Below are 11,581 nucleotides of genomic sequence, written 5' to 3'. Positions count from 1 at the left end.
ACATCCAGTGGACATATTTCAAACTGAAATCCATTGTTTTAAGTCATATTTATTCATATAGCCCTTGATCACAATAAAGGGCTGGACAGACTATTACAGACTATTATTCCAGTGGCTAGAGAGGGAAAAAAGAAATAAAAAGAGCTAGGAAAAAAAATTGCTAAATGAAATAATAACAATATTAAGTAAGAAAAATGTAGAAAACATTTCATTTATAAAATTACATTTATAATTCTGTATTTATGAGCTATGCGCCCCAAGACTTGGAGTGATACTAAAGGGAAAAGCAAAAACTCGATTACCTTGGTAACGGCACGCGCGTAAAGGAATATGGCCGTGACCAATCGACAATTTGGGCAAGTATTCGGAATAGGAAGTAGGATGCAATTAAAGCGACAAAATCTTCTAATCTTTTAATTTGAATTCACCCTCCACCCTCTGCATCCACCCACTAACTCCATTAAACCAGGTTCAGTCACACCAAAGGTAAAACAGAGTTTCATTATTCATGTACATGTTTATTTACTTAAAATTCTATCGGATCAAATACACATCTTACATTTACGTGGATTTATGTTGTATCCCTTCAGAAAATATACTCAAACGTGAACAAAATTGGCTCAATAATGTATTTTTGCAGTGTAAAAAGCAAATGGAATCATCTCAAGTTCTGTAAAAAGATGTGATAATTCAGCTTCCAGCAACCAAAAATGTCAAGAGCCATAACAGCTTAAAAAAACAACGACTGGAACTGCCCCAAAAATAAGTTACACATTTATTTTTTCAAGACATTTAAAATAATACTTCAGAATGAATAAGAGAATTTTCACATTTTTAAAACGTTTTCTTAATAGCAATTAAGACTGCCATTTTTTAAAAAACACATCGAACATGGCGTTACAGCAAGTTTCCAGCAGATGGCACTAATGCACCATAATGGTTCTCAAATAGGACCTTCCATTGCGACCCAAATCTAGAAAAAAATCACTTCTCAAAGTTATTGAGTGAAAAATATTGTGCAGTTTTAAGCAGAAATAGTGAAATGTAACTTTATCCTTAAAAAAACAACATAACCATCAAAAAGCAAAACGTAGCATATATAACTTTTTGGCGGATCCAGTCATGGAAAATATAGGAAATAAAACCAAAAAAAACATAATAAAATGGGATGTGGTCCCCTTCAACACAACTGGGAGGTGCCGATGGATTTTAAACATTCTAACCACAGCTGACAAATCTCTCAACATGCACAGTATTGTGATTGATGTTGTCAAGCTGTTAGGATTTATTTTCCTTTTGTTTCTGTTGTGCTAAAATGTTAATTCCCCTTATAGAGATCAAAGCCAGCAGAGAAGCTAATGTTGTGACTCATTTCATCTGCAGGTAAATTGTATCCGTTTTTATACTCATTATTGTTATTATTACTATTTTCTCATATGGGTCCCAACCCACCAGTTGAGAAACTGCCACAAATGACGTTGTCCATATGAAATTGAAAATTGCTTGTTTTAGTTCTTCGATTTCAGTAGTTTTTATAGAAAATGTGTATTTCGTCATTTGTTTTAAAGGGAATATTCGTAGTATTTAGTAGCGCTGTATTCTAAACATTTTTACAGCCTTGAAAAACTTTTAAGAATGTTGTATTTGTTTTTGTCTTCTTCCATCTTTGTTTCCAAAAAACACTGGGGCAGGCAAGTCAAACATAAGGCCCGCGGGCCAGATACAGTAAGTAAAAGCAAGTCTCTCATTTCTTTCAAAAGTTATGATTTTTTTTCTCTTTTAAATTCAAACCAAATATTTATTCTCGCCACTAGAGGGCAGTAATAGTGCTATCGGTGTTTGGGACTACCGTATTTTCCGCACTATAAGGCGCACCTAAAAGTCTTAATTTTTTTCAAAAGCTGACCATGCGCCTTATAATACAGTGCGCCTTATATATGGATCAATATTAAGTCGCAAAGTCTTGCAACTAATGCAACAGCCGCCGACTCGATTTTCCCCCGAACGTGAAGTAGTCTGTGGTGTATGATGGGATTTATATACCGGCGTTTCATTGGCTAACCAATGTGTCAATCATCATTTGAATCGATCACTATTGGCTAAAGTTATTCGGAGGTAAAGGGGGCGGATCCTTTTTATCATTTACGGGCTTGCATAGGCTAAAAGGACAAAACAAAGCCTGCAATTGGCCGAAAAAGATGAATGTGAATAGCAAGTTTGGTTGGTTGTCTACGGCATAGAGAAAGCATGTTTTACTATTCTGTATTTGTAAATATTTTATTCTCCTGGATTTACTACACTCACGGATATAAGAGGACCATGGTTGCACATTATTATTGAACACAACGACTTCGGTGAGCTACTCCGGTTATATATTTTCCCAGTATCTTGTTTCAGAGGTATATCGATGTTTCTGTGATGGGTCTTTTTTTAAATTAAACTCAATTCCAAGTGTTTATTGTCATATGCACAGTAAAGTTGCGAGCGAAAAAGAAAATAGAAACTAAGGAATGGTTGGCATTTCTTGAATCCCAAGACTTTAACCTTCCAAATGGGAGATTCAATGGACCGATATTTGTTTGCAGATAATTAAAATGAATATTTTATTGGTTTCATGTTAAAGACAATATTGTGCAGTATTTTCTCAGCTTTAATAGGTCCAGTCCGGTAGGTTCACTGCTAAAACTCTTATTCTGAAATTTCTGTATCGATTTCTAAGCAGCGTGACAAATGATTAAATTCATAGCTCCTACGTGAGTTTGTTTAGTGTGGTGAGTTGGTTCGGAAACATCAGGATCAGAAATGAGATACCGGTAAACTAAAGCCAGTATAACTCTCATTAAAAGTGCTGTGAAATTGTACTCATGAAACGATTACCTGGAAATATACTGAGGTTACATTCAGGAAAGTCCAGTAAATCCAACCGTGTAAAATTTTTACGCCAAAACACACGATATTACCAACAGATATAGAAAGAAAAAGAAAAGAATTATATATAACTAACGGAATAATAATTTACGGTTCTTAGCCTGTGACAACCTATGCAGTCCTGAAAAAAAAGAAAACGACATGACAACTTTGGCTTTAAAAATCTTTAGCCAATAGCGACCGTTTCAAATGTTGATTGACACATTGGTTTGCCAACGAAATTCCCAACGTGATTTTATGCAATTTTACAGGCTGTATTCAAATTAGAACCGATAACACGTGTAAATGCAACCTGGGATCCATTTTTACAGGCAATTATTCCACGCACTGAATGATTTCTGGAAAGAGAAGTCAAACATTCACAATTCTTTCACAATGTCTAATAATTGGCTATAGTAAAATACATGGTTGTAGAGGTTTTAGAGCTGTATTGAAAAAAGAAAACTACATGACAACTTTGGCTTTAAAAATCTTTAGCCAATAGTGACCGATTCAAATGTTGATTGACACATTGGTTTCTTAATGAAATTCCCAATGTGATATTTATGCAATTTTTACAGGCTGTATTCTAATTAGAACCAATAATAAACATGCGTAAATGCAACCCGGGATCCATTTTTACAGGCAATTATTCTGCACACTGAAATAATTCTGGAAAGAGAAGTCAAACATTCACAACTCTTTCACAATGTCTAATAATTGGCCATAATAAAATACACGGTTGTAGAGGTTTATTGAGCTGTATTGAAAAAAAGAAAACAACATGACAACGGGATTTAAAAATCTTTAGCCAATAGTGACCGATTCAAATGTTGATTGACACATTGGTTTCCTAATGAAATTCCCAACGTGATTTTTGTGCAAGGCTGTATTCTAATTAGAACCGATAATAAACATGTGTGCTCCATTTTTACAGGCAATTATTACGCGCAAGTGTGCACAATCACTGAATGACTTCGGAAAGAGGAGTCAAACATTCACAACTCTTTTACAATGTCTAATAATTGGCCATAGTAAAATATACGGTTGTAGAGGTTTTAGAGCTGTAAACTGGTCTTCTCCGAATGGCCACTTTGGGAAACGCGTAGACCTACCATCAGAAGAATATGTAAAATATGTGTTTAGTTTTTCTGATGATGATCAAATTTGATTCGGGACCAGGTGAGGCTTAATGCTATTGTCCCAACTGTTTTTCAGCTAAGTGGACCAGGCTACACTCTTTTGCAGGCATGTGATTGCAAAAAACCTTTAGGCGAAAATAAAACTATTTCCGTGCTAGTAGCACTTGAAGTGATTATTTCAGTTTGGGGCAAAACTTGAGTCTTACCTTTTAAAATAGACCTTAATATAATAGTCCTTCATTGGTTCAAGAACAGCAATTCTATTTACTTTAGGAACGTCTTGGACTGGGATTTTAGTCGACTTTTAAAGGAATGTTAAGGGGTTAAAAATAAGATAAATTCATAAACATTTTCAAAATCAAACATGAAAAACCTTATTTTTATTGTTTGTAAATAAATCCTTAAAAAAAAATCTTTTATTATCAGTGATTATAATATGTAGGCTGAATAATGAAGCTTAGAATACGACAAAACGCCAAATATTTAGCTTGGTTTAAACACGTAGTTTGACTGATCTTGCCCATCCATCCATTTTCTGCACCGCTTATCCTCAGTAGGGTCACGGGGGTGCTGGAGCCCATCCCAGCTTATTTTTGGGCATTGGGCAGGGGACAATTTAGACCGGTCAATTAACCTGACATGTATGTTTTTGGAATGTGGGAGGAAACCAGAGTGCCCGGAGGAAACCCACGCAAGCACAGGGAGAACATGCAAACTCTGCACAGGAAGGCTCGATCTCATGACCACAGAACTGTGCCGCACACGCCCTAACCACCGCGCCACCGTGCTGCCCTATCTCGCCCACCTGAGAACATAAAACAGGGATCCGGCCCCAGAGCCGAACTGAGTTTGACAAGCCTGCCCTAGAACCACATGTTTCCCACCCTTGCGATAAGTGAAACTTGAATTTTACACCAAAAAGTTTCAAAATAAAACAACTAAATAGAAGTGATACAAGGCAGAATGTCCCCAAAAGCAAAATCATGAAACATCATCTGAGTCTTTATATAAATAATAAACACAGGAAAAGTCCCAATGTGTAATATTTCACCACTAGATGGCACTGTTGTCCACAACGAGGCGTGGCAGCAGGATACCGAACCAACATGGCGCCGACTTAATCCAAATTCCTCGACCTAATACAAAAATGAACATTGGTACGATAGTTCGAGTTTTTTTGTTTGTTTTTCACCGGGTGAACGTTTTTCTTTGTACCACTAGGGGGCACTCAATATTACACACTGTCCCTTTAAAGGCCGAGCGAGCATAATTACGAACTAAAAAAGGGAAGTCACATCTTTTGGATTTTGATTTAGGAAAAGTGAGGAATCCAGCGTGGTTCCGTAAGGCACTAGGAGAGGAACTGGAACCTCGGAACTTCGTGTTGCGTTCGCGGGAAATTGGCTTTTGCGGCTTCGGGCACGGCAGGACCCGACCTCACCCGTGGTCCTCGTGTGGGAACTCGCAAGAACTGAAAAAAATTGAAAAACACGTATAGATGATATATTCCGATGAACCCGTATGATAGGAGTGTCAAACTCGTTTGAGCCCGGGGCCCGTTTGGTGGAAAAAAAACCTTGAAATTCCTTCCTACCTGTCAAGATGTCCTACCAACACACAGCTAATAGGGATTTACTGGGAAATGGGCACAGTTTCGTCCTACCTAACACCATTTTATAGTCAAATTCAAGCACTTTTCAAGCATATTCAAGGCCAATTTTTTATTTTCCCAGGACTTTTAAAGAATGAAATTTAGTGTGTTGACTTCGATGACTAAATACATTCGCTATCTTGCTGCTAACTTATACTTTATGCTAGTTGGAGCTGTTCCTATCTGATCTGGGATCTTTTGAGTAAATGGGCTGCTATAAACTGACATGAATTCTGCCATTCATGTTTACAAACACAGTAAGGGCTCTCTAGGTCAGAGGTGTCAAACTCATTTGAACTCGGGGGCCACACGATAGAACAAACATTCTGTCGGGGGCCGGAATAGTAGATTAAAGAGAAAGAAAAAGAGATAAAGAAATAAGTGAAGGAGGGAGGGAAAAGGAGAGAGGGTGGGACAAAGAAAGAAAAAGAGAGAGGTAGAGAGCGTGAGAAACAAAAGAGATCAAAAGTTGTGAGAGAGGGGGTAAAAAGAGGGAGAGGAAGAAAGAAATCCAAAGAGAAAATAGACAAGGAGAGAAAAGAGCGCGAAGGGTATGAAGAGAGAGAGAGAAGGAAAAAGGGAAGTTAGAGCAAAAGGGGTTAAAAGACACAGAGAGAGAAAGAAAGAGACAGAGAAAGAGTGGGAGAAAAGGGGTGGAAAAGAGAGAGAGTGAAATAAATAAATACAATTACAGTGTCTTTGCTCGAGGCATCTTTCTTTGGCAACATCAAGTTGACATATTTCAACCTGCAGCTTGTTTTTCTCTTGCGCTTCTTTGAGTGTTGTCTCGCGGGCCGGATTCCATCCCTTAGCGGGCCTGATCTGGCCCGCGGGCCGCCTGTTTGACACCTGTGCTCTAGGTGATGCGCAGTAATTGAGTTGGATACGGAGGACAAAAAAAAAAGTGCTGTATGTCTAAAAAGCAGAAAAATGAGCTAAATTTTGACTAATGTTAACGATATTGATTGCTTCGAGTGCAATCTTTCGGTCTTGCAGGCTGTATTCAAATTAGAATCGATAATAAACATGCGTAAATGCAACCCGGGATCCATTTTTACAGGCGATTATTGTGCACAATCACTGAATGACTTCTAGAAAGAGAAGTCAAACATTCACAACTCTTTCACAATGTCTAAATATTTGGCCATAGTAAAGTACACGGTGTTAGAGGTTTTAGAGCTAATCTTTTGCTTTTTGTTTTACTTAATGTAATTGACATTTTTTCCTGTTTTTCGGAGGATCTGTGTCAAAATTGGTTAAAATGTAAGTGTAGATAATTGTTCTGCATTTTATAATACATTTATAGCACTTAAGCGTTAATATTTTTTATTTTTGCATTTATAGAGATTTTGTGTCGTTGATTTACTTTAAATCTGTTCAGTGTGTAAAGAACTAAAATTATTTTGTATATTGCAATGTTTTTGTGGGTCTGAATGTTTTAATTTCTACTTCAATAAACAATTTGGTAAACGGTACATTTTAATATTAAATTCCTAACAGTAGTCAGCAAACACAGCTACAGTGGGTGCTTTGTGAGTAGCGCCTGGGTGCTCGGTGGATTGTTATCGGCTATGGTGACATCCAGTGAACAGATTAAAAAGGGCAAGTCCTTGTTTGACATGTACCTTTTATATTTTGACGCTCTCCGTCCCGTAGACGTTGTATCCTTCCCGGTAGGTGGCAAAATTCTGGCTGTTGACCGGGGGGGCCGGCTTAAAATTCTGGGCGTTCTTTGCCAGTTTGAGTTTTTTGGTCTCCTGTCGAGATTTGTAGCAAAACTCGATGAGGGCCACGGTCATGGCCAGGCCCAGCCCCCCCACCAGAATATAGAAGACCCCTGCCACATTGCTCAGGCTTAGTGCACTTGTTTTGTCCTGGGGGGGTTAAAGGCCGCCGTTAAGGCTTTTTTTAAAGGCAAAAACAAAACAAACAATTTCCCGAAGTTATGAAACTAGGATCTAGGAAGGTGAATGCAGACGGATCCTATTTTACGCGAAAAGGAAAGCGGTCGTGGTCGTACAGGTCTGAACCGCCTCAAATTCGTTTTGCCGTTTTGCTGCTATCGCGCGCCAAACAATTATATTGAAAGCAATTTATGCGAGTTTTGTAACCGGAAGAAAATATAATAAAGTATCGACTTTATTATTCCTACTTTCCAACAATTGTAGCATTGACTGAGGAGATCATTTCTTCCTCATGCCATGAGGCTCTTTAACTCCACCCGGGGGAGTAAAAGCCCATATTTTTATGACAGTGTGTATTTTCCGTAGCACTATTTAAATACTCTATAGCAACACGTTATATTGGGTATTTTGTATTCTATATCTTTTATTTTAGTATTTTATTTTTCAACACAAGGATACTGCTGGAAGGGTGAATTTTCCTACGGGGATGAGTAAAGTATCTATCTATCTATCTCTATCTTTCTCTCTTTCTCACTCAATCCCTTTCTCACGCTCTTTCTTTCTCACTCACTCCCTTTCTCTCTTTCTTACTTTCTCACTCCCTTTCTCTCTATCTCTTTCTCACTCTCTTTATCTCTTTCTCACTTTCTTTCTCACTCCATTTCTTTCTCACTCCCTTTCTTTCTCACTCCATTTCTTACTCCCTTTCTTTCTCTCTCGGTCTTTCTTTCTTTCTCACTTTCTTTCTTTCTTTCTTTCTTTCTTTCTCACTTTCTTTCTCTTTCTTACTTTTTTCTTTCTTGCTTTCTTACCTTTTTCTTACTTTTTTCTTACTTTCTTTTTTTTCCATCTTTCTCTCTTTCTTTCTTACTTACTTTCTCTCTTTCTTACTTTTCTACTTTTTTTACATTCTTACTTTCTTACTTTTTTTCTTACTTTCTTACTAACTTACTTATAGACCAGGGGTTGGCAATCCAAAATAGTGAAAGAGCCATATTGGACCCAAACAAAAAACATGCCACAAAAATTAAGACCTTTATATAAGCCTTATAAGGAAGGCAGCGCATACTGTATATATATATTGTTTATATCGATAATTATTGAAAAAAAGTCATCATTTTCCATTATCAAACATTTTTTGAAAAAGCGCCAGAGAGCCTCTTGTTGCAGATCCCCAGACCAGACAGTTTAGATAAAAGGCAGAAATGTGAATTGATTTGCTTATTTTTAATACATTATAACAACGAGTGTTGGTATGATTATTCTGATGAGTATCTGATCATTTTCATCTTTTTTTCAATTATCTGTTATTACAGTGTCGTTACAACTAACTATAAGCTGTGATATTACTATCTTTTTAAACATAAACATTCTAGTGTATTACTTGATTTTATGAACTAATTGAGGAAAGAAAATGGTACACTGGCCTATTACTATGTTACTACATTGTTATAACAAAGTTTATTTAGCTCCGGCTGACTTTTAACGATGTTGGGTTAAACAATGTAATATAGTGGCTTATTACTATTTGACTGCATTGTTTTAACATCATTTAGCACTTTCTGACTTTTATTGCTGGAAAAAAGTCGGTGTATTAGCCTATTGCTATTTTACTACATTGTTTTGACACAATTAACTTATCTCTTTCTATCATGATTCTAGAAATATTAGTGAGGGCACTGGCCTATTACTATGTAACTACATTGTAATAACACAATTATTTTGGCTCTTTCCGACGTTCAATGATTCTAGAAATATGACTGAGGGGACTGGCCAATTACTATGTTATTACATTGTTCTAACATGAATTAAGCTCTTTCTGACTCATAACCGTGCTGATTTTATTTCAATATTCTTTTTGCCTTTTCTCACTAAGACGATCTGGCGGAAACATTCGACCCTTAAGACAGCTCTTCCGGGTCAAAAGAGGCATGTAAAAGTCAGCAAAGTGAGAAAGCAGCCGAGGCAATCGAACGGCAATAAATTCCATTTCAATAGCAGCCCGGATGATTAAATAGCAGCAGGATGGTTTGATAGCGATGTTGCTTGATGGCATGAGTTCCATTAAAGCTGCGCGGGATCATGCCGTGACCGTCCACATGCATGTGGCATGACTATCAGGATGTACGGTAATCCCTCGCTCTATCGCACTTTGTGGATTTTCAGCGTGCATTGTGTTCTGCAGCAGACAACAAAGCGAATGCTTTCTATGGAGGGCTGTGGGTTTGTGTCGGGTGGGCGTGGCTGTCTGTGTGAACGACTATGATATGCCGGTGTACGCTGTCAGTCAAACGGGTGCACAAGTCAATGTGTCGAATAGGATTCAAAGTCAGACGAACGCAACGAAATGCCGATCGCCACTGGGTGCTCGGTGGATTGTTATCGGGTCCGGGAAGAGACCAAGCGTACGTGCGTAAATGTGTGCGCTAAATAGTACACAGAAATTGCACATGCGAGAAAACGTACGCACAAAATTCCATGCGCGAAAACCTATGCATGAAAACGTACGCGCGAAATTGCCCGCGACAACGTATGCGCGAATACGTACGTGCAAAAATGTATGCGCGAAATCGTTTGCGCAAAAAGGTACGAGCAAAAATGTACCTGCGTAAATGTGTGTGCGAAATAGTACGGGCGAAATCGCACAAGCGAGAAATCGTACGCGCGAAAAGGTATGCATGAAAATGTACGCGCGAAATTGCCCGCGACAACGTATGCGCGAATACGTATGTGCAAAAATGTACGCGCGAAAACGTATGGGCGAAATCGTATGCGCGAAAAGTTACGAGCAAAAACGTATGTGCGTAAATGTGTGTGCGAAATAGTACGGGCGAAATCGCACAAGCGAGAAATCGTACGCGCAAAATTCTATGCGCGAAAACGTATGCATGAAAATGTACGCGCGAAATTGCACGCGACAACGTATTTGTGAACACGTTAGTGTGAAAATGTACTCGCGAAATCGGATGCGCAAAAAGGTACGTGCGAAATTGCACGCAAAACATCATACAGGCGAAATTGCACACGCAAGAAATCGTACCCGCAAAATTTTATGCGCAACAACGTAAGCGCGAAAACGTACATGTGTGCGCGAAATACTACGGGTGAAATGGTACATGCGAAATTGCACGCGCGAAATCACACTGGTGAAATTGCACTCGCAAGAAATCGTATGCGCAAAATTTTATGCGCGACAACGTAAGCGCGAAATTGCATGCGACAACGTACGCGCGAAAACGTACACGCGAAAACATACGTGAGTAAATTAAATGTGTGTGCGAAATACTATGGGTGAAATCGTACACGTGAAATTTCACTCGCAAGAAATCGTATGCGCAAAATTTTATGCGCGACCACGTAAGTGCGAAATTGCACGCGACAACGTACGCGCGAATACATACATGTGAAAATGTATGCGCAAAATTGTATGCGCAAAAAGGTACATGCAAGATTGCACGCAAAAAATCATACGGGTGAAATGGCACGCGCGAAAAAGTACGCACCAAAACATACGAGCGTAAATGTGTGCGCGATATTGTACGTGCAAAATTGCACGCAAGAAATCGTACGCGCAAATTTCTTTTCGCAACAACGTACGTGCGAAAATGTATGCGTGAAAACGTATGGGCGAAATCGTACGTGAGAAATCTTACGCGCAAAAACGTATGCATGAAAACGTACGCGCAAAATTGCACGCAACAATGTATGCGCAAAATCGTACGGGCGAAATCTCACATTCGAAAAAAAAAAACGTAAAAAAAATGCTCTGGCTTCGGTGAAACTACATCTGGTGAAAAAAATTGAGCTACCAAAATCGTGGAAGACGAGGTACTTGTCTGGCCCACCTCCTCAATTCTTTCACGCTTTCTATTTTAGAATGCCGAGTTGATGATTAGCAAATCAGGTATCACACTCCTACGTCTATCATTCACCTCTTTCGGTTTCCTGTCTGCTTGAACCAGCTAAGAGTCAAGGAT

At 38.5% G+C, this 11,581-nt stretch overlaps 1 protein-coding gene across 4 annotated transcripts in view; it reads right to left on the bottom strand.

The window, feature by feature from the left end:
• Positions 1-497: 497 nt before the first annotated feature.
• The window catches only part of gria3a (glutamate receptor, ionotropic, AMPA 3a), a 118,141-nt gene continuing 107,057 nt past the window's right edge, over positions 498-11,581 (bottom strand). For 2 of the 4 annotated variants that reach the window (XM_088321331.1, XM_088321332.1), the window contains exons 15-16: positions 7,326-7,574; positions 498-5,520 (exon numbers count right to left, since the gene is read on the bottom strand). In XM_088321331.1, coding sequence (XP_088177457.1) covers positions 7,329-7,574 — 246 coding nt within the window. In that variant the 3' untranslated portion in view covers positions 498-5,520; positions 7,326-7,328. Of the gene's footprint in view, positions 5,521-7,325; positions 7,575-11,581 lie in introns of those variants that run through there. The other 2 variants (XM_088321334.1, XM_088321333.1) reach the window with 2 other exon arrangements.

Source organism: Urocampus carinirostris, chromosome 17 (assembly GCF_059441175.1).
Source record: "Urocampus carinirostris isolate Australia breed hairy pipefish chromosome 17, RoL_Ucar_1.0, whole genome shotgun sequence".
Lineage (NCBI taxonomy): Eukaryota > Metazoa > Chordata > Actinopteri > Syngnathiformes > Syngnathidae > Urocampus > Urocampus carinirostris.
Note: the sequence above shows the minus strand (reverse complement) of the source record. Positions and strands in the feature narration are given on the sequence as shown.